Below are 25,534 nucleotides of genomic sequence, written 5' to 3'. Positions count from 1 at the left end.
CATACCCAATAGTGACTACATCGTGCTGCGAGAGGATCACAGCATATACGGCAGTTGTAGACATGCGAGCAATCAACCATTCTCAATGTTCAGTAACGACCTCTACTTGATCTCTGATGGCAGTCCTGCGATACCGTCGCGTTCCGCGTCTCCAAACTTGATCCCAAAGTATTTTTCAAGTGCCTCTATCCTTTCCCCTTCGCTCTTGAACTCAATCTCCTTGGTCTTCTTCCCTTTTATATTCCATTTCAAAGATTTAGCCGCCAGGCTTAGCTTTCCTACCAGCTGTCCGTCATCGCCCATTATCTTCTTATCCGCCACTATCATCTGCGTGAAGAAAGTCCGGTGGCTAGTAGATGTGAAGTAGTTCATCATTGCATAGTCCTGCGGCTGGAATTCCAGCTCGCTGTAAGAATACTTTATTTCCCAGTCGCTCTCATCATTCCTCCGGTATTCGTAAACCCACAGGCGTTGGTTTGGGTCAGTGTTTCCTGGGATGTTGCGCCATTGGAGACGGGCCGACGCAGGCTGAATGTGCTTTTGGACGGTGCCCGAGCGTTCAAGAGGCATTGGGACAATAGGCCCGTCAGCCCCGAAGCCAACATCAACATGGTATTTGTTGTCGCCAATGGTGACAAAATTTACCATATGGGACCAGCCCGTCCAGCTATCCCCGTTCCAAACCCTGCAGCCACCCGAATACAAGTTGAACCCGAGCGAGTTCAACAGCGTGCCAAACAGCCTGTTGTTCTCCATGCAATACCCACCACGTCCATTGTCATCGCCGATGACCTTTCTGAAGAGTTCCTCGGGGTGGACAGACACCGAATGATGGGCCGAATAATGCAGAGTTATATTCTCAAAGGGTACCGCTGCTAGCTGCAGCTTCTGGAGTAGTGCAAGATACTCGAATGCGTCGTTGGGGCCCAGACCAGCCACGTCATACTTTCTCTTTGCTTCGGATAACCCCAGGCGGTCAAAGTACTTTGTTATTTGGTCTTTGGTGTATGTTGCGCGTGCACTCATGTTGTTGGCTGACACGGACGTTATCGATAGCGGAGTAGTGCAGATCCGAATTTGGACTGGGGCGATCGACGTATGTTGAATGCAGTGAGAAGATGCCTAATCAGATGGAAGGAAGCGGTGTTACCTGGGATGTAACTAGTCTATTGCAGAGAAATATTCAAGCGCGGGGCACACACTACCTGACGCCAGTATGGTGTCGTCAGGACTACTCAACGAATACGAGGGCAGAGCGCGCGGGATGGTGGGGAGAGGTGCCTGCCAAGCGCGCATGAACCCTTGAACTCCCGCGGGCCTAGTGACTTGCAGGGGTCCCGAGCACCCCTTGACAGGCTGCATTGAGGCCAACTTCGATCCCCTAGCCAGAGTAGCGCTTGTATTGGTGCTGCTTCGACGCGTGCACACCCTCTCCTGAGCCAAAGTTTCCCATTGCACCATGTTGAGCTGCTCGCCGTGAGCGCCAACCATCCCCGCTGGCTGCGCGAGTACTACTGCTTTGCGCCCCCGTCGCGCTGTCCATTCGAACCTCCACCGCTCACCAGCGCGCCGACTCGCCCTTTGTCCTGTCGCCGCGTCGCTCTTCCCGGGCCATCATGACCAGCAATGGCCTGCGCACCCAGTACCCCTACGTTGGGGACACACTCAGTCCTCGCGCCCTTTATGACTTCCCTTCACCGACTTCAAACTACCAGTCTGGCATCAATGGTACCGCTTCGCCCAGCTTCTTCCCCATGGCATATCAGATTTCCCCACGATTCGGTGCCAGTGCCTTTATACCGCCCCCAGAAGTCTTCGTAGACGGCCGCCGGGAGACGATCCGCGAGAATGGCATGTACACGCCCCGCAACTCTGGCAAGCGAAGCTCCGACGCACTGAATACCGACCCAGTGGCTATGCATTTGCTCGTTGAGACGGCAATTGGAGACAGCCAGTATTTCGACATACTCACCGTCGAGGAGGTCGAGGCGCTGAAGCAGGAGCAGAAGGGCCTGGACACACGACTGGGCACTGTCAGGCGGAAGCTCGAGTCCGAGACGAAGATCCGCGATGCGACGCGCTCACTGGGACGATTGGCCTCGAAGAAAGCCGGACATAGGCGCGGTCAGAGCAGCAAGAGTAGTAAAGGCAGCAAGGGCAGCAATGCCGTGCAGGAGTATGACCCCAAGGAACAGGAGGGGCTTGAATCAAGCAACAGGAAGGTTGAGGAGTTCATACGAGAGTGCTTGGAGATTGAGTCTCGCATGCGAATGATCGATATGCAGCTGCTGATGCACACTGCCGCTGTGCTTCAGCTGACACACAAGGGCCCCAAGCAGCGTCAAGATGAGTCCGAGCTATCAGAGGACCGCTTCCGGAGACCAGACAGCCCCGCGAGCCTGAACACGTACGAAGACGGCAGACTTGGTGCTCGTGGCGGTGACTTTGACGAGCGGAGCTTTTACAGGTCACCGGAGAATCTTGATACCCTCATGAATGTGCTACAAAGCGGTAAACACCTCCAGGCGGCCTCTTCGGAGCGTGATAACCAAGCCCTGAACGCGACTGCCACGCGACTCCAAGAGATCAACGAGCGTCTGAGAACACTCATCATTGAGGCTAATCCTGAGCGCGACGAGGACTACTCACTACCGCCACTGGCTCTTGAAGGAACACAGGATGCAACAACCCTAGATCGCCAGCTCGATTTCCTCGACCAAGGCCTTCGCAGTATCAGCGCTGAACAGACAAACCTCCGCAATAACTCAAGGCATACTCTGAACGAGGTTGAGGGCCGTCTTGAGGGCCTCAACAACCAATTGTACGCCGTGATATCTCGATCCGACAATGGGCAGGCCGACAAGACCCCACCGCCACCCGCCATCACGGGTGGTGGCTCAACCGAGCAGCTCAACTACATGGAGGACTCGTTCTACAACCTCGAGCAGATTCAGTATGCGATGAACGAACAGATCAATGAGCTTTGCTCCAGGGCTCCCGTCGCTGTCAGTGATGATTCAGAAAGCGCGGACAAGGCAGAGAAGTACGAAACCACCATCATGGGCCTCTGGCAAATCATCCTGGCTGGTGAAGAGGAAGCACGCGAACGGAAGCGTGAACGACGCCGACTACTTTCCGAAGACCCTGACGCTGATGAACAACTCTCGCCGGACGAGGACTACAACGCCAATGAGACGTACTCGCTCCCCGCATTCTCTTCCAAGGTGCAGTGGCTTTTCAGACAAGCAAACAGCCTCAAAGACAAGCAATCAGTCCTCATGCGCCAGATCAAGCAGCAGCGTGAGCTGAACAGCAAGTCTGACGCGCAGAAAGAGGCAGATTTCGAGCGACTCAACACCCAAGTCCTCAGCGCAAGGTCCGAGAAGAAGTCCATGGAGGGCGAGCTTGAGCGTGCGATGGAACAACTACAGCAGTTCGATGAGCAGAAGATCCAGACTGACTCGCAGATCTTGCGCGAGACACAGGAGCGAAATGCAGGTCTGGAGGCTCAGCTTATCAATGTACAAGAGCGGGTGATGGCATTCGAGTCCGAGCTAAAGGACGCCAAGCAACGTGCTATCGCATACGAGAACCAGCTCAAAGACGTGCAAGAGCAGGCTGTAAACTTCCAGAGCAAGATGCAAGAGGCTGAGAAGCGCGCTGCCACATACGAGGAAGAGCTGAAGGATCACCAAGAGCGCACCAGTACGTACAACATCTCGTCGCGAGAGGCGGAGGAGCGTACTGCTGGCTACGAAGCTCAGGTCCGGGATGCGCAGGAACGGGCTCTTAAGCTAGAGAGGGAATTGAGAGACGCTCAAGACAACGCTCGTGGTGAAGCCACAGCGATCCAAGCCGAACTTACCACTTCTGCGGAGAAGATCAAAGAGGCCACAGCTGCCCTCCAGGCGGTAACGGCCGAGAAAGAGGCAGCAGAGGCCCGCTCTTTGGACGCCACCAACACTCTGAACGCAAAGGAAGAAGAGTTCCGCAGCCTCGAGGGCGAGATCGTTCGTCTCACAACCGAGCTTACCTTCGCCAAAGCCGAGCTTGATGGCGCCTACGGCACTCGCGCGCAACGTGCTGCCGACTCTGCCGCGAACCCCGCTGTCCAGAGACAGCTGGATGAGCTTACCGAGCAGAACCAAGCGCTGCTGGGCGAATTGGAAGCGCTTCGCAAGGTCCAAGATGTTGCTTCGCAATCCGAAGCCGAGGCGCGCCAATCCGAGCGCAATCTCAAGGCCGAACTCTCAGGTATGGCTGCCGAGTATGAAGCCCTCACTCGTGATGCCATCCAGAATGAGAAGGACCGCGAAGTCCTCGAATCGCAGATCGACAAGCTCCGCGATGAGAAGGAAGCTCTGGAGCGAGAGCTCAGTGACGAGAAGGTCAAATGGCTTGGCGTTAGGAGCCCAGGCATGCCAAATGGCGCTGCTGCACAACTCGACATGGGCGCGACTAGTATTCGCATGTTGAGAGAAGACTTTAGGAAGATGATGCGGGATCGAACAGCGGAGGGCTTGAAGGCGCTGAGGGTAAGTAACACCACACAGTCATTCTACTGGATGCTAACAATACACAGGCGGAACAAGAAGAACGACGGAAGCTCGAAGCAGTCGTTCGCCAACTACGCAAAGACGCAATGCCGCAAAGATCCAATCTCTCAAGGACCATGACGACACCGCAATAACCCCGACTCGCTTGATCATACCGCCATGTTACGCTTTTCTTCCATACTACTGTATTTCTATATACCCACTTTTTACCTTCTGGATCCGTATTATTCACGCATTATACGCGGAGTTTGGGACTCGATTGCAAAATATACTGGCGTTGATATTGTTATCGTGGAAAGCATATAGACGTAATGTATACGCCATGCTTCTCTTGTTGTATGGCATCAGCATAGGAACATGCATGGCCTTGGCTTCACTTCTTTAGGTTGATAGACTGTCGGTGTCTGCAGTAGAAGAATAACATTGCAACGATGATCAATTTTCTTTCCACCATCTGGAGCTTCTAATCTTGGAACCATGTAATTGACTACTGTCTCGAGTTTGCCATGGTAACTTGGACATGGAGAACAGTACTTGTTCTTCCTTGAGCATGTAGGACGCCTTAGAGTTGAACGTTGCTAGCGTCTCCACTTTTCTCAAGGCTTTTCTGCGTTAGGACCTCATTGCGTCCAGGTCTATCCTTTACTACCTCACCAGTTGCCGTGTACAGCCTCTGTCAGGCGGACCATCGATCAAGTATGTCCTTATAGATCTAGTAACAACATGCGATAACAGCGATCGACATTCTCCCAATACTTCAGTTTCACAGGCTGGTATCCGTGTCTTCCGAGGTAGTCCTCTCGAAAAAGCTAGAACGCGGGCGGGTGCCTTCCGTTGTCTCCACTTGCAGTTGACCATCCCCTGCATATGGGTGGCCTTATAGGTGTTGTGGGGAAGAATGATGTGAGCTGTCAGCTTGTATTTGTCCGAAACGCCTGAGTGGGAAGCCTGAAGAGGTACTACATGTGGCTGTGTTTCGTCTTCGGTAACCGTATGACTTCTCCAATTGGTTCTCAAGTTGACGTTAATGTGAGGAACTCCATGGCGTTACTATCGTAGTGGGAGCCGTATAGAAAAAGTGGTCCTCCCGTCTTACGATCGTACCGTACCTCGGCGGTGAGGTATTTGTAGCTCGAGGCAGAATAGCTTTGGAGGCCTGATGGTGCTATGTAACATTCTGTGGAGACATGGAAAGTGGAATGATATAAATACGAGAGGGAAGCTGCCTCCGTTCAGTTCTACACTACCAAGGCTACTACAACCATTATCAAATCCAACAACGTTCCATCCCCCTCCCAAACCCCAACCAAACACCATGAAGTCTACCACCCTCCTCGCCACTCTCTCCCTCGCCGCCCTCGGTACCGCTATTCCCTCCTCCTCCCCTCCCTCCTCTGATGCGCCCGCCTACATCCACTCCTCGTTCTCCTGGGTCGACTGGGTCGACAGCGTAATCGCCGACCCATCCACGGCTATGACCCCCGAAGAAGCCCTCACAGCCTTCAGCGCCGGCGCCGAAAACCCCGAAGACCTCACCAGGCGCCAGGAATTCGCAAACTGCCAGCAGCTTACCTCATCTCCTCCATCCGTTGGCGACGCAGTGTCGTGTATCAATGATTTGGCTGGACGGGGCAAGGCAGGCCAGAACTGCAATGTTAGCAGTATTGGGGGCGCGGTTCAGTGCAGTATCGGTAGTGCGCATATTGTTACTGTGAGGGGAGGAACTAATGCTCCTACAAGTGTGAACTGGTGAGTTATTCTTCCAATGCCAAAGGTCAAAGGATAATGTGCTGACTTGATGACTAGCAATGACATTGCCCGCTCAGGCGGTATTATTATGGACCGTTGCACTCGTGGTGACAACACTGTTTCTGGAACTGCGTACATTCCCCAGGGTGGTGTTGCTGTACATATCCAACATTCTTAGAAGGGAAAGTGTAGGCCTGTTGGGTGATGGTGTTGAAGGAAATGGGTGTCGAGTTGTTGATTGCTACAAGCAGGGAAATACCTACTTGCTATGGGGGATATGAAGTTATGAGAAAACTACGTTGAGCACAATATCATTGCATTTGAGGACCAAATCTTTTTGCAGTTGACACACCTCTGATTGAGTAAAGGTTGCTCCTTACCATATACCTTCCCCCGTGTTTTTATTCAGCTCTCATTAACACTGACAATCCAGGAACGTAGCAAGACGACTCCCTGATCAGGATCGGCGGACAAGTTTTGCACCACTACGATGAAATTTTATCCTACAAGGGTTGAGAGGCTGTAAATTGGTTTCTGAAGAAGGGAAGAAGATCTGTAGTCCACTAGGGGAGAATTATGTAAGACACAAGGGGGCATGTACAACTTGCGACAGGACGCTAGAATAGTAGTATCGAATAAACACACAAAGTTTAATCGTGTCTAGTACGCTCGCCAACTTCCTGAAAAGACGATGATCATTGCATCCACACTAAAAGGAAACTAGTTGCGCAAACACCTACCTCAACACACCCAAAACGATGATCGTCATTATTAACCATTCTCTCCGCCTACCCCTCACTCCCTCTCGTCCTAAAGCGGATCCAACTGACTAGCCCTGCCCCCGCAGTCCGGCGAATAAATGTAAAGATGGAAAACAACGTACGACCGTATCTGGTCACACAAGCCCACACACCGCAACTCCTCTGATAAGGTACCCGACTAGAAAAGCAAATGCCGCCCACCAGCGAACCCACCAAAACAACGCCTCACCACTAATTCCCTTTTTCCAGCATACTGGTACCGGACTCAGGCGGCTGGCTGCCTCTTCCTCGCATAAACAGCGCCACTTCATTCTCGTTTGGCGCAACCTAAGCGAGATAGCGGCCCAGTGCACGCACGGGCCAAGTAGCCATGCTGTTGCCAAAATAAGAAAAGGAAAGATGGGGAGTTTAATATTAAAAAAAAAGGGGGAAGTTGGACTGACATGACACTGATGATGATCAGCTTTGCTAACGCACCACCGTAACCCGAATTGTTTTGTGTTGAACGTTTCATTGTAATTAATATTTGTCGTGCGTATTGTATGCACAAAACGTGTTATCCCAAAGACTCAATTATGGAGTCGCTAAAACCTAACCTCGTCACCTGGCCCCATTCCTTTCATCGTGTGTGACAATGACGATGATAATAGTACTGTGGCATTTGATACTAAAACATCCCGATAACGCGACGCAAGGAAAAAGCGACAAAGAAAATCGTATGACAGATTGCGACTTTAGGTTTACAAGTTATGTAAGGCTGAGCTAAAAACGGCGGAAACGTGGGATGCGGGGATATCGTACCGCGGAAATTGGAATGATGTAAATGCTGGAAAGGAATCGTATCGTAGTATGGTGATGCAGGTGACAAGATAAAGAAAAAAAGAAAAAGACAGAGGTCTAGTATGTCCCTCCTAGACTGTTCCAGGCAGCCAGAACATCATCACTGACGCTGTCACGGTCGTTACTCATCACCCTAGGACTACTAGTAATGTTGTCGTCTGGGCTCAAGTGGCGTGATCTCCTCTTTCCGGCGCTATTATAGTAGCTCGACGACTGCGAGTAGACAGACGTACGTGATCCGGTAGAGTGAACACTGCTCTGTCGACTTCGTGTTTCTATGCTCGCGAGCGCTAGTTCGCTGATATGCCGTGTGTTCTTCTTAGGAAGCTTAGGGATTGGCGGCTCGATAATGCTGGGAGCACGAGACGAGGCCTCAGAAACCGGAGTAAGGTCTCTGAAACCGGTAGATGTAGGAGGTACAGGGAATGTGATCTCCGCATCGCTGGATGCAGTTCTACGACGACGGTGGGATGATTCAGACTTTGTGCGCTCCGGAGGTGCACTGATGACGCCGTGATCGAGCATGGGGAATTCATCAAGCTCGTTGCTAGTATCACTGCTCGCCACTTTAACAACTACATCCTGGTCGTTGGTGCAAAGTGCGGGCGTCATTGGTGATGGTAAGGGAGACGGGTGGTCGGTAGTAGTGGGCGATGCGACGCTCGCAGCCAGTATCGGAGACGAAGGTGGAAACATATCCGATTGTGAAAACCCGGCTGGAGTCGGGAAGTGGTGTGGCAGTCTTCCTCGGCTGGCAGGGGAGTAGTTGCGGTCTGACCAGGTGTCGCTGGCAGAACTATCGCGAAGTTGGCTCGTAGTTGCCCGGCTCTCAGTTGTCGAAGATCTGCCACGTGATGGCGCAAGCGACGAAGATGTGCCTACGGACGCTCGATGCTTGGATCTAGCCTCTGCCGTTCGTACATGACTTGGCTCTAGAGAGTCTGTGGAAAGGTAGGCAGACGTGCGATGTGGTGGAGATCTTTCTGCTGCCGGCTTTAGGTGCCTGTCTTGTTCCCGTGCGGGCGCCTGCGATGCGCTCTGTTTGTTCATAGCTGCGCGTTTCTTTCTCATCAATTCCAGCAAAGCTTCCTCTTCCGCCGTCACTTGCATATACTTGCGCGACCCTTCCGACTGGGGTTGCGGCGCACTTGCTGAGGTGCGCGCACTTGCAATACTATGTGCTGTAGGTGACACTGGTGTGGTAACAGCGGTCTGTGGGCGAGAGTCTTCATCTTCGAGAATGACCGAGGGCTGTCTCACGTGGCTGGTACGTCTGCCAACACTGTGGACACTGCTCCTGGGATAGTGATATGACGGGTGAGGCGGTGGCTCTGGCCTGTACATGACTTCAATGGTGGCGTTTGTAGACGTCGAGAGTGTGCTCATCTTTCCAGACGATTGCATACGACGGTGTGGGCGAACCTCGTATGCTTGTGCTCGTCCAATGACAATCTCTCCAGTGTAGTCGCCACTGTCCAAGCTCTTGCGAACGCTGCCCTTGCGAGATCGTGACCGCTCGTCATTCTCGTCCTCGGATGAGGAACAGGACAAGACACTGGAGTCCTGGAGGTTGGTCTTGGAAAGGGCTGACTCTCTAGTCTTTGACGTGGAATATGACCGATACGTGTCTACTGAGTACTGACTAGGTGAGGTTAGATGACTAATGTCAACAATATCCTCAAGCGCAAAGCTGTCCCTTTTGTACGCTGGTGTGGGATTCTGTGATGGACGACTATAGTTCGATGCATGCCTTGCTCGCGAGGCTTGGCTAGTGGTATAGCTATGTTCTGGCACGGTAGGCTCAGGATTTGTAAATGAAGCCTCGGCATGTACCTGTTGTGTCTCCTCGGTGCTGTCTTCACTCTCCTCATCGAGCGCATCAAACCAATGCTGGACGCCTTTCGGTGGTCGGCGTACATGTACCTTGGCATTATCGTATTGATCCCTTTTGACTTTGCGTACTGGACTCATTGGGGGCTTTGATGGAGCATTCTGGTACTTCACATTGGTCTTCTGCAACTTGGCGGACCCTGCTTGTGGAGTTGGTTGCCTCGTCATTGACCGAGGGAAGTACTCCGAGTTCATGGACATGGCCGCCGGCGAGTTGACCATCTTGGTGGGGGAGAGCAATGTACTGCCATGGTGATGTCCATCATTACTGTCCTTGGGCTTGGGAAACAGTTTAGAAAGATCTAGTCGGGCGGGTTTACTTTTTCGGTATTCCTTCTTCCTCGTTTCATCTAGGATGACAGGTGACAGTGGACTGGCTTCATAACTGTCGTAACCGTGGTCCGTCAATACCGGGGGTTGTCCTCTTCGTAACGCTCTATCTCGAACTGCCGAATCGGAGGTTTGCTGGGAGATGTACAGCGGTGAACTCTTCGCGTCGTAGTGCGATCGGAGGGTGGAACTGGATGTTTGTGGGTGTAGGTGGTGACTGGCAGAGCTGTTGTCAGAGCCCCGCCTGCCTTCTCCAGTATAGGTACGTCCTAGAACATTGGACGATGGGCGTTTTGACATGCTGGGTCGTTTCAGATATCCGCTGTTCTCCGTAGCTGTTGCCGAGTTTCTGTCGTCGAACTGAGAGCCGAGAGTAGCCTCGGAGAGGGTTATGGACATGAAACCAGGACTCGGTGGTACTGTCGACTGCCTTGATGTCGAACGGTGCAAGACGTCAGACGTGCCCAGTACTCGATGTGCTTTGCTGGACGTATCTTCGTGATGGGAGGGCCTTTCGGGGCCAGAGGGTATCGATGGGGTAGAGCGGGCGTCGTGGTCGTCGGTTTTGGTCCGCGAGCGGCGAGGTAGTGGGAAGGAAAACTTCTTGGGTCCATGGTCGCCGCGAGCCATGATGCCTGAGACAGCCGCAAGTGGGCAGAAGATTGGTGGCTGTGGTGCTGGGGTGGGCGCGACTCAGGAAAGTTAGAGATACGATGGTGGAGACTGAATCGCGGTACCAGTTGGCGCTACAATGGCAATGCCCACATGGGGTGTAATTGCGTCGAATGGCACGTCTTGTGCTGCCACCGGGCGGAGCTGGAAGGACATGAAGCAATGTTTGCTTTTCCGTGCAGGGAGGGCGATTCCGATATGCAATGGAAGACGTCCGGCAACCTCGATGCAGGAATCCAAGGGTTCAATTGCGGGCCCCTACTGCGCTGCTGCACAGAGCGCTAATCCGGCGTGGGCTGGTTGAAGTACTATCTGCAGGAACGGCAGCGCGGCGCCAGTAGTACCATGTCATGCAGCGCAGGTTCGCGACTATCGAGTTTGCTGCTGGTTTGGCTGCTGAGTGCGAGGGGGGAAGCGGAGAAAAGTGGCAACTCTCCAGAAATCCCAAGAAGATGGGAGACGACGGGTATAACCCGCGAGATATCGCCCAAGGATCCATTGAATTTACCGCTTGTGAGGAGCTGGTGATGGTAGGATCCGCATCGCAGTCGGCTTCAGGGGTCAGTCATGTCATTCGGCAGACGTGCGGACCGCTTGCTGCACAAGCGTCGAGCCACGCACGGTCCAAAGCCACACTACCTGTGTCGAAGACATGCATACCCTGAGTAGATGTCATATGACAGCTCGCCATTCTCTGATGGGAATTTGCAGCGGTGCCGGAATGCACGGCAGCGAGCATTTCTTTCCGTCGTCCGTCGCCGCGAAAGACAGGACTGGAACTGTCTGAAGAAAATCCTACAAGTGGTTGAGGGGGACTAGAGGTCGCCGTACCGAACTTTGTAGGATTGTCCATGCGTCAGTAGACGACGCTAGCATTCGCCCAGGCTTCATCTAGGGCTAGCCCCAGGGCAGCGGTGATATGATTTCCTGTTGGACGCCGAACATCGACGATAGCCTCCGATAGAGCCCTGAAGTAGAACGATAAACTCACTATTCCGTCGCCAATTTCCACCATCTGTACCTGCATCATGTCGTGCAGCCTTCCCCACCGAGTTTCTTTCCGACTCACCACCATCAGGTGACGTTGCACAAGTCGCATTTCGTCTCGTATCCATTCATCACGTTGCAAGACACAGCGGGTAGTAGCAGCAGCTTTGCAGTGTCCGTATGATGGGTGTTTGGGCCTGGGAACATGTTCAGGGGTGAGGGATGAACTGTGCGATCAACACTCGTCGTTCCCTTCCTGTTTGTTAATAGCGATGGTGCGGCTATGTTCTGATGATCATGAACATCTTCGTGGGGATGATTCACGTAGCCAAGCCGGCTCTTCGTAGATCCGCACATCTCCTAGCGAAGAAGCGCGGTCCCTTTCCATGTGTTCCACCACGGCTATGTTCTTACAGTAAAATAAGCTGACCCATGTCATGTATGTGTCGAACTATCACCATGGTTTGTCTAGTGCTGACATCGAGGCTTGATGCTGCTGAGAATGCTTGGTTATACTACCATATAGTTCGTTGAATATAAGAGAAGGCCCGCACATATATGACCGTCTTACTGCCTGAAAGTCAATCAACTTCAACATGCCGTTGTAACAATACTCTTCGGGCACATGATCGAGGCAGCGAACGAGGCTGACCGAACTCAGCCGAATACATCTGGTGGCGCTTAGGCGCTTCGGAGTTCTCGCCGCGTTACTATGGATATAGATTGCACCGCTGCCATTTGACAGGCCCTCTGCTGCCACCATAGGTTCTGAGGCTTGAGAAGGTTGTTTCAGTTTGTTTAGTGTATCCGTGTCCTTGGTAACGATGGTTGTATCTCGGAGTATGTTCCAACGGTCGTGTTGTTAGCCTCTCGCTCGTATAGTCAAGAGGCCACTAATAAGACGCACACATAGTCCGCAACCCCAGGTGTAAAGTCGACAACGCCTTCATGTGGTACCGAGCATCGAAAGATGGGGTCAGCAATGTGATCCTCCAGTCGTTCACATAACTTCCAACACATGCTGGGATATCTGAAGGGCTTATAAGCATCTAGACGATATTATTCCTTAGGAGTTTGGTATGTTGTAGACTGATTGTTGTGCTGTCAATGTCGGCCACAGTGAATGGTTCGCCTTAAGGTCTGGTTGTATGCTGATAAGCTGAACTTGTAAGCTTGCAGTATATCGTTCGGTCAGCCCAAGTCCTCTTCATCGCAAACCAAGTGTAGAGCGAGAGTACATAGACATGACAGTCTCTCTTCGTCGCTTCTTCATTAGTGCTGAAGCAGGGAAACAACGACAATGCGAGTGCGAATACGAACGAAATAAACATGTCATGGATACATCACATAGTGTGGTGGCTCAACGTAGGCAATGGTCGCCATATCTCGGATGAGGTGCGGTGAGAGAAGTCTATCGTAGTGCCACGTTTTGCTTGGAGAAGTATCAGTGAAATGCTGCGACTGTTGTGATTCGTTGGGTGAACCATAGGTGAAAAGGAACCCCATGAGATCGGAGAGGCATCTGTGACAAGGTGGCGGTGTGCTGATGAGTTGTGGTCCCCACTGTCGAGTTACTTGCAGCTTCGCGGCTGCATTGTGGTAGCAACATGCGTCTTTGTGTGTAGTGATTGCCATGCAGGCTTTGGGTATTTGTATTTATCGGGATTCGTCATGCAACATGGCGCTTGTGGCGTCGCACAGCCGTGCCGCTCTTCCAACACTGCTGCATATGTAGTCAACGCATATGCAGCGTGGACAGTAACAAAGCATGAAGGAGTTCAATGTGTTGGTAGGTAGGCAAGGGCGGCGCTTGTTGTTCTTGTTCTTGTTGTTGTTGTTGTTGTGTGTTTTGCCACGGCAGAAAAGTGGAAGGTATGGCTGACCGAATCACACGGACGAGGCTTGTGCCGAGTGACGCCGTATCAATATACCGCCCGCAGCGCCCGCAAGCTGCAGCAATAGCTCATGTCATGTGAAGCATAGCTCCGACATGGCGAGGGCGTTGAGAGCTCTTGATATGAATTCTAGATAACGTCAATACCGTCGCAAGCAAGAGCATAGTGTAGCGTAAACGCATTAAGCTCGCCACTGCACGCAATAAGACAATATGTGGTGAAGTGGTGAAGTGGTGCAGTTGACATGGATGAAGGCAAGCGCTAGTCGGCCCACCTGCGAGATGCTCTGTCAATGCCTTCGTTCGTCTACCTAAACCCCACCACTGCCAATCCACCACACGCAATACCCGACAAAGCCATATACACGACCGTCCTTCGTTTCCCCTGCCTCTGTGATAGACACGGCGCCATCCTTGCTCTCACTCCGTCTTCCGCGTTTCAACCACGGCATCACGTCTCCCGGCGCTCCTATCTCCCCGTCAGCGGCGACACGTCCGATAGCCACGACGACAACCTCTGTGACGACGACGACGACGACGACGACGAGCCTGTACACGACGTACCAGCTGGCGACATGAACGGTTACTAGACTCGCTGTCTGCTCCTGCGTGTTTCCTGCTCTGCCGAGCTCGCGCTTTGGTCCCGAGGTCTCAGGTCCCGGAACATCACCACTAACGTTTCCGCGAGCCACTTCACTCGGCAAGTGAACCGAACAGGCTTTTCGATAGCCATCTCCCCACGAATCACCGACCCTTGAGAGGACTTCCACGTCTATAGCCACTCGTCACGCTCGTGCAACATGGCCTCCAACGCTGCAGGCCCCAGCGCTGATGGCGTGGCCAAGACGGTGCACACCGACGCCCCAGACCCATATGCCACCATGGGACAGTTCTCTTTCGCGCCAGCAACCAAGACGACAGTGGTCACGACCACATACACGACGACGACGACCTTCCCGCCCTTGTGTGTAAACGCTCCCGGTAGCCTTGGCGAGCGAGACCCCAAGGACTACCCGTTGGCCCACGTCCAGGCACCCGAGTCGATACGCAAGTTCTATTTCGAATCCGGAGGCGAACTGGCTTGCTTCGAGGAAGCAGACGCTGCCTCTGAGAAGGTGCGAGAGGTACGCTTTTTGCCATGCCAGGGATATGCCTGCAGCTGAGGCCCTTCGCGTTGCAGCCGCCATGCCCCCAGCTAACACTTTGATTGCAGCAGAGAGCACTTCACCGAAACCTAAGATCGGCAAACGGCACGCTCAAAAGAGTCGAGTCTTACGACGGCCCGCCAGTCTTCGCGACACCCAGCCGCTCGACGCGTCCAAAGCCACGCGCTCTTCACCAAGGGCTACGTTCAGCATCTGCTCGTCGGAAACGGGATAATGCTGACGATTCGCCGCCGCCACCGTCTATAACAAAGGCCGTTGAGCTGCTCGGCATACATCGTCAAAGCAAGAAGCCCAGGTTAGAGCACGACAAGGACGCCCGTATGGCTTCCCGTCCCACATCTGCCGACATGGAGGATCCACATCTCGCTACGCCCGACACAGACATGGCAGAACTGGGCTCATCGGAACTGCCAAAACTCCGCACCAGCCATCTACACAATCCCAAGCTTAGGGCTACGTCACAGCAGATTGGACCAAACCAAACCCCGTCTCGATGGCGGCTCCAGGAATCAAGTGCTCGCTCATCACACTCTAGAGATAGCCTCTCTGACGATCGAGAGCCGACCCCCGAGCCCTCCTTTCCCACAGGTGTATTTGATGGCCCCGGCGTAGCCGCCACACCCCCAATCGCCGAGTCCGATCTGGAACCAGGTGGACCTTTCGCCGACGACACATCTTTCACGCCCTCACGCCTCACGCCTCTGGACACAACTTCCGCGCAGGATGTGAGTTTGCCCAGTCCCAGCTTGTCGCCCATAACGGCTGCCGCAAACCTCGCTCAACAAACAAATGGAGGAGCGTCCTTCTTAGGCACAGATATGGACTACGATGTGAACGATGTATCAGGACTTGACCTGTCACAGGGCACTTTGAGCAGTTCGCACACAGGGGATTTCTCACTGTTCCCTCACGGCTCCCAACAGCGTGACAACGCTGATAGCTCCAACACGCAACTGCCTACTCCTTCTGTTATGGACATACCCAACATGCTGAACTCGTTCGATGCGCTGCCGGAGCAGATGAAGTCGTACGTCTTGTACCAGATGTTGCGGAGATGCAAAAAGCCAACCCTACACTTTGTCGCGGATGTGGTCAACCCTGCTCTCAAACGCGACTTCATCGCCTCGCTACCCACTGAGCTCAGCCTTGAGATCATTGGTTATCTAGATGTCAAGAGCATGTGCAGTGCCGCACAGGTGTCTAAATACTGGCGCAAGCTCACCGATACCCACGAGTCCGCATGGAAGGATCTCTTAGACAAAGATGGTTACAAGCTGCCGTATGGCGAGCTGGAGCGCGCTGTGCAAGAAGGCTGGGGCTGGCAATACCCTCATTCTGCCGACAGCTACGAGCGCGACCTGAGAGCTCAGTCGGTAGTCTCGAGGTCAGACAGCGAAACCCTCTCGGGCTTTTCCAGTTCTGGCTTGTCCAGCGGTTTGCCAGATCAGGAGGGTGCAGTCACACGATCCTCGTCCACACGTCAGAAAAGGAAAGCTACCAGTAAGCATGGTAGTGGCAGTGGCAAAAAGGCCCGCAAGAGTCGTCCCACCACCAGGACACAGGTTGCCCTCTACTCGCGCCCGGCAGATCACCAAGAAGGCCCGCATGCCTTTGCCAAGAGAGCAGAAGCTGCCATCTCCGATCCCAACGTTGGCTTGCCCGGCCTTCGTGCTATGCATCTTTTCAAATCTTTGTACCAAAGGCATCATCTCATCCGCAAGAGTTGGATGGCGGCAGACACCAAGCCGAAGCACATTGCTTTCCGCGCACATCAGCGCCATGTGGTGACATGTCTCCAATTCGATACAGACAAGATCTTGACTGGTAGTGACGATACTAATATCAACGTCTACGACACCAAGACAGGAGCGTTACGAAGCCGCCTCGAGGGCCATGAGGGTGGCGTATGGGCTCTTCAGTATGAGGGGAACACACTTGTATCCGGCTCCACCGATCGCTCAGTGCGAGTGTGGGATATCGAAAAGGGAAAGTGCACACATGTTTTCCAGGGCCATACATCCACTGTCCGATGCTTAGTGATCCTCAAGCCAACTCAGATCGGCGAGACCCTGGACGGCCAGCCAATCATGATGCCGAAGGAGGAGCTCATCATCACTGGTTCACGTGACTCTACACTTCGTGTCTGGAAGCTTCCCAAGCCAGGCGATCGGGGCGTCATGCAGACCGCAGCTTCGTCCAACGATCACGACAACCCGTACTTTATACGCGCTCTGACCGGACACCATCATTCAGTACGTGCCATCGCTGCACATGGTGACACGCTCGTCAGCGGAAGTTACGACTGCACAGTCCGAGTGTGGAAAATCTCAACCGGAGAAGTTCTGCAACGTCTCCAGGGTCACTCACAGAAGGTGTACAGTGTCGTCCTCGACCATGCACGCAATCGCTGCATCAGTGGCTCGATGGATAACATGGTCAAGGTCTGGTCTCTGGAAACGGGTGCCTGTATCTTCACGCTTGAAGGCCATACCTCCCTTGTCGGCCTTCTCGACTTGAGCCACGAGCGCCTGGTATCGGCTGCTGCTGATTCAACACTCCGGATATGGGATCCAGAGAATGGACAGTGCAAGAGCCGACTCTGTGCTCATACAGGTGCCATTACTTGCTTCCAGCATGACGGCCAGAAGGTCATCTCTGGCTCTGACCGCACACTTAAGATGTGGAATGTAAAGACGGGCGAGTTCGTCAAGGACTTGCTTACAGATCTGAGCGGCGTATGGCAGGTCAAGTTTAACGAGCGTCGTTGCGTTGCTGCTGTCCAGCGCAACAGCATGACATACATCGAGGTAAAATTTTCACATACAACAGTCTTTGCAAAGCTCCAGCTAACCATCTTCCAGGTCCTCGACTTTGGTGCTTCGCGCGACGGCGTTCCCGCTGATCAAAGAGGACGACGTATCGTCGTCAACTCCAAGGGCCACGAGATCGAGGATATCTCTGAAGGCGACTTGATCGACGTGGACCAGCCTTAGGCTACCCTCCTCTATCACTCAACACAGTGGGATACGAAGAAGTTCGTTTCTAACAAATTATACCCTTACCTAGGCGAACACCAAGGTATACTCTAACGGTATACACTGTTACTTTTCTAGTAGAGTTGTAATGCAGCATATTACGTATACCTTCAGGGTACATTTTAGTACTTGGAGGTACAACCTACCGAAAACGAGCTTCTTCGTACACGACTACACAAATACACCCAGCATCCATTTGGACCCGGCGCGAATGTTTCCGATATATTCAAAAGCGATACCCATTACGCGCTCTGGCGAATGACTTCACGACATGGCGACCGAATCTTATTCATTCAGGTGGCATCACGACTTGCTCTTATTTGGCCTGGCTTCGGCCGTCCCTATCACTATACACAACGCAACAGCATGTGTGTTAGGATACGAGTGTTTCTTACCATTTGCATAGCTATGGCGTTTACAATATCCGAGGGGCTGCATTGAGGGGGCGTCTACGGACGACCACCATATGAGGGATTAGGGCAAGGATAAATACATAATTCTATTCATAAACTTTCTTCCAACGTTTGATTTGTGCCATTGCAATGAAGCTGTGCACCGGATACAAGGTAAACACTAAACAAGTGCGGAATAACAAGTCCTCTATTGCAGCCTACGTTAGCTTATAATAGAACTTCTCTCAAGAACTAATAGCATTGTGGACTTTTAGTCCTTTCCATGAACAACGTGCGTGCGCGTGTGGACTAACATGGCAATGATGAAAGCGGGATGACGCGCTAGTGCCCCACCCTGCAAGTGAAGCTCAGGTCGCAAACACCTCTGGTTCACATTTACCATCGCAAACTCGCGTACACATTCTGACACGGGCTGGAGATGCAGGCACTTCCCAACAACACCTGATGCCGGCGTACTTCTTCCACCTTACCTTCGAGCTTTATCCCTCGCGCTCACCGCCGGACAAGACGTTTACCCCTCCGCCAAAAACAGACATCTTCAACTCTGAGTTTCCGGTCCATCGCCGAGCGTCCTGGGGCTCTCACGCTCCATCATCACGCGCCTATAGTAGCTTCCTAAAGCCCATAGCTTCTAGCAGCGAGGCTGTTCAAGCTACTGCTTCCCGCGATCGCCAACCTACCGCCCGTCGATTCAGTCAGCGCACGCGACCATCTTTCTCAGACCACCACGATAGTCCTGTACCAGTCGTTAAACCCCCAAAGAGGCCGGGGCATAGGCGAACACAAAGCTTTGCGCATAGAGACTGGCGCTTCGACACCATATCCATACTCAGTATCGATATGAACCCGGGCACTGAAGTAGATCGACCTCGTGCCAACCACCTCAAGCACCCTTCACACGCGCCGAATACCGGCGGTCTCGCGACCAAAGGCAAGTTTATCCCCTCAGATCTGAAAGACACAGAGGTTGGCTGGGGTGTGGTGCATCTGTACCGCGATGGACAGGAGACACCGGGCTTGTATGACGAGGTGGACGGAGCGAGCAACGAGTTCAAGGAAGAAGACTGCACTACGCTGTGCATACTGGCAGTGCCCTCTTATATGACACCATCCGATTTCCTGGGTTTCATGGGCGAGCAGACGAGGGAGGAAGTTTCGCACTTCAGGCTCATCCGGACAAGCAGAGCGAACAAGTACATGGTGCTGATGAAGTTCCGGGAAGCCAAGAAGGCGAGAGCATGGAGAACGGAATGGGACGGCAAGGCATTCAACAGCATGGAGGTAAGAGGTTCTATTACTGCGGTAGAAAGACGGTAGCTAACAGCGACAGCCGGAGTACTGCCACGTCGTGTTCGTCAAGTCAATCAACTTCCAGAACGGCGACTCGAACCGCGATCCTACCTCATATCCCGATCTTACGAATGACCCATTCGCGCCCGCGCCGACCAAGCAGCCTATTACTCCTCTCCCACCAACTAGTAGTGTTTCTTCGCCAGTCGACGGTCCATCGATCGCTACCTCGCTGACCGCAAAACCACACGCTCCACCTACACCTGCTTTGGTAGAATTACCAACTTGTCCTGTCTGCCTCGAACGGATGGACGAAACAACAGGGCTCCTGACAATTCTCTGTCAACACGTCTTCCACTGCGCCTGTCTTGAGAAGTGGCGAGGCTCAGGCTGCCCAGTCTGTCGATATACGCAAAACGATGCTTTTACCTCAGACCGCGGCGAGAGTCCGGACAATGAGTGCAGCGTGTGCGGATCCACACAAAACCTTTGGATTTGCTTGATCTGCGGCAACATAGGGTGTGGCCGCTACGACTCAGCGCACGCATTCGCACACTACGAGGCAACAAGCCATACCTATGCGATGGATGTGGTAACGCAACACGTCTGGGATTACGCAGGTGACGGCTACGTCCATCGGCTCATACAAAACAAAGCAGACGGCAAGCTTGTCGACATGCCCGCCTCCAACCAATCCTTCAGCGCGCCCGGCATGACGGGCTACGCCAACGACACGGTCCCGCGCGAGAAACTTGACAACATGGGTATGGAGTATGCCTACCTGCTCACCTCGCAACTCGAATCGCAACGCGCATACTTTGAGGAACAGCTCGAACGTGCAGTTGATAAAGCAGCGAAAGCAGCATCTACTGCCGATGAAGCCAGCCGTTCCGTTGCCTTGCTATCTCAAAAACTTGACAAGCTATCCACCGAGCACGAAGAAGCAACAATCACCATTGCCTCTCTTACAAAAGAGTCGGCCCGTAACGCCCAGAAAGCAACCTCGGCGTCTGAGCTCGCTCGCAAACTGACCAAGCAGTACAAGGAAGAGCAGATTGTGAATGAGTCACTCATGGAACGCATCAAGCATTTGGAGAAGAAGGCTGAAGAAGCGGAGAATAGAGTCAGGGAGCTCGACGCGCAAAAAGCTGATCTTGAGGAGCAGAACCGCGATTTGAGCTTCTTCATCTCGGGCCAGGAAAAGCTCAAGAAGATGCAGGAAAACGAGGTCATGGGTCTGCAGGAGGGTGAGGTGGAGGGCGGCACGGTGGAAGTTGCTGAGAAGAAAGGCAGGAGAAGAGGGAAAAAGAAGGCTTGAAAGCTAGTTGCAGGATACGTCGGGTTGATGGAGTTGTGGTTTTAGCGACATGCATTTGGGATGACGGAGTTGGTTGAGAGACTTATCAGATACCCCCCATAGAACGTTTCATGTCCTGGTTAGGGCTTTTGCGTCACATTCATCATATTAAAATCATCATCATCACTTCTCATCACAAAACAGGACAGTGAAGATGGACCACTAAATTCGTAATGCGCAAGACTACCCAAACACCACAACCACATTATACGCCCCCCTAAAGATGCATCAAAACAAAAAAAACAAGAAAACAAAACAGGCTCCAAAACTAGTATATACACAAGTTCATGTATCTGTGTCCGAAAGGGATAGAAAAACATAACGTTGTTCCCAGGGAGCCAGCCGTGTCGGTCGTCAAGTCATGTCATGCTAAAGTCGTAAAAAAGGCAGGGATTTTTTGCTCCACCATGGGTAGATCCAAAGAGAGCGTGGTGAAAACAAAGAACGAAGGATTGACCGGGTTGTGGATGATGCATAAAGTGTGAGATGGAGAGGAGGTGAACGCCGATGTATCCGTTGTTGCGCCGTTGCAAAATCAATGTAGTAGTCGTTTGTGGGTCCGAGGGTTGGGGTTGGGTGAGTGGATGGGACAGGTGTTATCCAAGTGGGTAGATAATCGACGGTATCTAAAGTGGTAACGGATGACAGATAGCGATGCTGAACAGTAAGTCGACAGCTAAATCCAATCGTCATCCAATTTGCTCGTGTTGCCAATCGCAATCTCCCTCTCGAAGCCCAGTCCAAGACCAAGACCGACATCCATCTTAGGTGGTGCCTGGAGTTGTGGTGGAGGCTCCGTCTTCTTCTTGGGGCTTTGTTTGGCAGGGCTCACGTTGCCGTCAGAGCCCATGCGTACAGTCTTGACATCCCAGTCATCTTCGAGTGCGGCGCCGATCCAGACCCTGACACTGTCGTGAACAGCACCGTAGTACTTGGGGTTGCATGCGCGGAGGTGACCCATCAGTTTCTCAAAGCCAGAGACTTTGAGTTCTTGGCGGAATTCGTTGCGCGCGGAGCGGGTTGGTAGCGAAGCCATGATACCATTGAGGAGGTCAATGTGTGTGGCGAGGTAATTGGTCGCATCCCATTCTACACCACCGACGTACGGTGCAGCTGGCACAATGGCACGTTGACCAGGGAAGTGAGTCTTAGCATAAGACTTGTCACCAGTTGGCCTAGGTGGAACAGGGATGACGTTGAGGTGGTGGATGAAGATCCAGAAGACCTCCTTGGTAACGTTGGACAGCTCCTTGCACCAGACCTGGTATGGCCGTGGTTGGTGCATCTGGAGAATGAACGGAACCGTTGACGCCTGCTTCTCCTTGACTGGGTCCTTGAGATACTTCATCAGCTCTGTAGCACGAGTTTCCAGTTCAGCCTCTGGTGCCATAGAGATATGCGCGAAGATGATCTCGATGATAAGTTCACGCGTAGTAAACTCGCTCGGACCTTTGTGCTCTTCGTCGAAAAGCATAGCCAACAATGCCGGGTACAGTGTCGGTGAGATCTCGTTGAGCTGTTTGAGAGCGGTGGCAGTCGTGCAGAGTCCCTTGAGACATCGAAGAAGTTCGTGGAGAAGAGTGTCTTCGTGATCCTCGCGCCATTCGACCTCCATGATACGGTGTAGGAGAGCAACCAGCTCAGTCATACCACCATCCTGAATGAAGTTGTCAACCCAGTCGACAGTCTCGTTGCGGATCAACAGGCGGAGCTTGTGCAGCTTGCCAACCTCGACATTTTGTGGTTTGGGTGTCTTCTTCAAGTAGGAGATGAACTCGTCGGCCTTTACTGATTTAGCTCCGTTGGACACAGATCGATCGGAGGCATTGGACCTCAGAGATCTCATGGAGGGGGACTTGGGGATGGGAGCCGGTTTTGATGACGTCTTCCGTTCGCCCAAGTCGCCCTTCTGCTTCTTCGTAGGGGAGTCACTTCTGTTGAAAGTGAATGTCCGGCTCCTTGGACGCTCACGCTTAGTTGAGTTGGCTGAATTGTCCGCTTGTGCTTCATCCTGTGCATCTTCGGCAGCAGATCCGTGTCGTGACTTGGATGACTTCTGAGCTGCTGACTTGGTGTTCTCACCAATGGAAGAGTGTGCAGAGCTTGTTTTTGAGGTTTGAGGTATGTCAAGCTTGTGCATTCGAACAAAGTCGGCCTTGACCTCGAGCTTCAATGTCCGCATCTGCGCACGCTGGTGAGCGGGGATGTTTCGAGATTCCTGATGTTGTTAGCAGATAATCAGCTAGACGATGGGAGAGCTCTTACCAAGACCTCCTCGAACTCGGCATCTACCACCTTTGGATCAGGTTTGGCAGAAGCCGGAGCACCACCAGCTTGCTTGGACTTTCCGTTAAAAGCAGCGACAGCAGCCATGACTCGGTTCTGCTTCTTTGTAGGGCTTGGTGGAGGCGCCATGGGCTTGAGGCTGTAGTCCTTGCTGCCAGTGTCGGTACTCGCTCTACTGAGTACGGGCCTTGCCGGCTTTACAGGAGAGCTTTCTCTGGTGCGTCCCTCGTTGCCCTTGGTGTCTGACAGAGGAATGCGCTCGTTGCTCCGCTTGCGTGAGAAGGTCTCGAGCAACGACGCGGTAGAAGTCGACTTGGGAACAAACATGGACTTGGGACGCTCTTTCTGGGCGGGTCGGATGGAAGGCTGGCCGATATCGAAGAAGTTGCGTTGTTTGGTGGGCGAGTAGTCTTGTGGGGTGTACCGGGAGATTTCCTCGTCGACGCTCCGTCGCTGGTCGTTGAGGGGGACTTTGCTCGTGGTGGTGACTTCCTGCTGGGAGCTGAATTCGGCCCAGATGGGAGTGCGGGGTGGGGCGTGCGCATGCGAGGAGCGGGGTGGTGTGGTGTTCTCCTTGTCTCTACTCTCCTTGACGGGCGACTTTTCTCTCCTCCCCTTGCCAAACATGGCAGCCAAGTTGGTCGACGACTTTGTTTTCTTGGGCTTCTCGCCCGTCTCCGCCTCTTCCTGCGGTCGCCGCGTGTCGAGCGACTTCTTGTAGGCCGGCTTGTCCTCCTTCTTTGCCAGTGACCGCAGCGATACAGAACTGAGCGTCTTCTTGTGCAGGCTCTTCTTCGGGCTCGATTTGGCGTCCTGCGACTTGCGAGGCGAGGGCGGATTGAGGGCAACGTTCTCTGTTTGGTTTGCCGCGCGCAATTGGCTATGGGGGTGGTCTGGCGGCAGCAACGGCGCCTGGAAGTTGGAGACAGGTATATACGTCGGGTTGGCTATCTGGTTGTTTTGCAGCGCACCGCCGTCGGTTGGCGAACGCCTATGGCCTTTGTTTACGATAATGGACTTGAGCACTGAGGCGGATTTGTTGCGTCGATGCCCTGCAGCGGGTGGTGCGGCCATGTCCGGCGTCGACATGGTGATGCTCCAAAGAAGATGATAATTGTGGAAGCGTGTACTGAGGCCGGGGCCAGGAAGAGAAGGCTTGAAACGTGTATTGTCTATAGCAGAAGGATGGCGGGCATATTAGAGGAAGGCGATGAGGCAGGTTGCCAGTCCGTTTGCGGATACCTTGGTTGCGGGTAAACACTGTGGGCGGCCCAGCAACGACGCGTACTAGCATGTGGGGTGCGCGCCAATGCATGCCACCGTGACGCGCTAACTGTTATCGACGGCCAAATTCATGCAATTATACTTTGCACCCGTCATATTGCTGTCAGCCATGGAAACCTCGAGGAACCGTTTGCTCATGGCCGTTCTGCTGCTGGGGTGCTTCTAGACATCTCCCCGCACACTACCTGCACATCCCCAATCGCATCGAATCCTGCATCTTCATGGTCGCAAACCTCTGTCGCGAATCTCTAGCATAATATGTTATCGTGTTTTGGCGTCTGTGTTGCTCACATGATGATGGAAGCTAGCATCTCGCCTCGGGAGGATTGACCGCTCACAGCAACGCGACATAACAGAAAACGTTTGTGTTGTTATGCAGAGAAAGCTTATGGCGCACTGACTTCAACTTTCTTTCACAACACGGGACACGGGTGCCGGTGGTAGAAGCGAAGGATGTATATTGTGTTGTGAAGACCATTGTACAACGCCCCCAAGTAGCGAGCAGCCCAAACTTTCCCCCAACAACAAATCACGATGCCGCCCATGTCCCTGCGCATGCTAGCGCCCAACTTAACAAATCCCCAGCCCGTTGCTCTCATAGCATCCTTCAAAGAGTGTTTGTCAACCCTCTCACCGTCCGCCTTCGCTTCTCCATCTCTCCAATCGTGACTATTCCTCCCATAATACTCGTCCCCTGATCTCCACACCCAGCTGTACCAACACAAATTCCCCTGGTGGTATCTCCACAGTCACAGACGTTACGCATACAAGCCGTACCAACCGGACAATTATTTGACGTCCTGCATTGGACGACATCAGGGTCAGTACAGTCAGTTGCATACTTATCATAACAGACACCAGAGCCTTCCATGGTCGTTGCGCAGCGGCACGTTGTAGTCGCGTTACCAGAACCGCAGAGGCGGTCGAACTGGCAATTGGAATCGCAAGCGAAAGATGCGCACACTCCGTTGAGGCATTCTTTGCCTACAGCGCAGGCATTATTGCAGCGACCACAGTGGAGAAG

At 53.0% G+C, this 25,534-nt stretch overlaps 7 protein-coding genes across 7 annotated transcripts; 4 read left to right on the top strand and 3 right to left on the bottom strand.

Moving 5' to 3' along the window:
- Positions 1-102: 102 nt before the first annotated feature.
- On the bottom strand, positions 103-1,026 carry ALTATR162_LOCUS856 (uncharacterized protein; the record flags this gene model as incomplete). The annotated part of the gene is made up of 1 exon (XM_043308450.1): positions 103-1,026. The coding sequence occupies one exon, from the start codon at positions 1,024-1,026 to the stop codon at positions 103-105; it is 924 nt and encodes a 307-aa protein (XP_043164385.1).
- A 590-nt stretch (positions 1,027-1,616) lies between these two features.
- On the top strand, positions 1,617-4,690 carry ALTATR162_LOCUS855 (uncharacterized protein; the record flags this gene model as incomplete). Its single annotated transcript, XM_043308449.1, has 2 exons — positions 1,617-4,535; positions 4,583-4,690. 2 exons carry the CDS (start codon positions 1,617-1,619, stop codon positions 4,688-4,690), a joined length of 3,027 nt encoding a protein of 1,008 aa, XP_043164384.1.
- A 1,181-nt stretch (positions 4,691-5,871) lies between these two features.
- On the top strand, positions 5,872-6,483 carry ALTATR162_LOCUS854 (uncharacterized protein; the record flags this gene model as incomplete). Its single annotated transcript, XM_043308448.1, has 2 exons — positions 5,872-6,305; positions 6,363-6,483. The coding sequence occupies 2 exons, from the start codon at positions 5,872-5,874 to the stop codon at positions 6,481-6,483; spliced, it is 555 nt and encodes a 184-aa protein (XP_043164383.1).
- A 1,480-nt stretch (positions 6,484-7,963) lies between these two features.
- Positions 7,964-10,756, bottom strand: ALTATR162_LOCUS853 (uncharacterized protein; the record flags this gene model as incomplete). Its single annotated transcript, XM_043308447.1, has 1 exon — positions 7,964-10,756. One exon carries the CDS (start codon positions 10,754-10,756, stop codon positions 7,964-7,966), a length of 2,793 nt encoding a protein of 930 aa, XP_043164382.1.
- A 3,723-nt stretch (positions 10,757-14,479) lies between these two features.
- Positions 14,480-17,838, top strand: ALTATR162_LOCUS852 (uncharacterized protein; the record flags this gene model as incomplete). The annotated part of the gene is made up of 3 exons (XM_043308446.1): positions 14,480-14,803; positions 14,893-17,652; positions 17,707-17,838. 3 exons carry the CDS (start codon positions 14,480-14,482, stop codon positions 17,836-17,838), a joined length of 3,216 nt encoding a protein of 1,071 aa, XP_043164381.1.
- Positions 17,839-18,737: 899 nt separating this feature from the next.
- On the top strand, positions 18,738-20,901 carry ALTATR162_LOCUS851 (uncharacterized protein; the record flags this gene model as incomplete). The annotated part of the gene is made up of 2 exons (XM_043308445.1): positions 18,738-19,574; positions 19,624-20,901. The coding sequence occupies 2 exons, from the start codon at positions 18,738-18,740 to the stop codon at positions 20,899-20,901; spliced, it is 2,115 nt and encodes a 704-aa protein (XP_043164380.1).
- A 715-nt stretch (positions 20,902-21,616) lies between these two features.
- On the bottom strand, positions 21,617-24,315 carry ALTATR162_LOCUS850 (uncharacterized protein; the record flags this gene model as incomplete). Its single annotated transcript, XM_043308444.1, has 2 exons — positions 21,617-23,158; positions 23,206-24,315. The coding sequence occupies 2 exons, from the start codon at positions 24,313-24,315 to the stop codon at positions 21,617-21,619; spliced, it is 2,652 nt and encodes an 883-aa protein (XP_043164379.1).
- Between the last annotated feature and the right edge of the window lie 1,219 nt (positions 24,316-25,534).

This window comes from Alternaria atra (assembly GCF_907166805.1).
Source record: "Alternaria atra isolate CS162 genome assembly, contig: 21, whole genome shotgun sequence".
NCBI classification, from domain to species: Eukaryota; Fungi; Ascomycota; class Dothideomycetes; order Pleosporales; family Pleosporaceae; genus Alternaria; species Alternaria atra.
The sequence above is the reverse complement of the archived record's forward strand: the minus strand, read 5'-3'. Positions and strand labels throughout refer to the sequence as shown.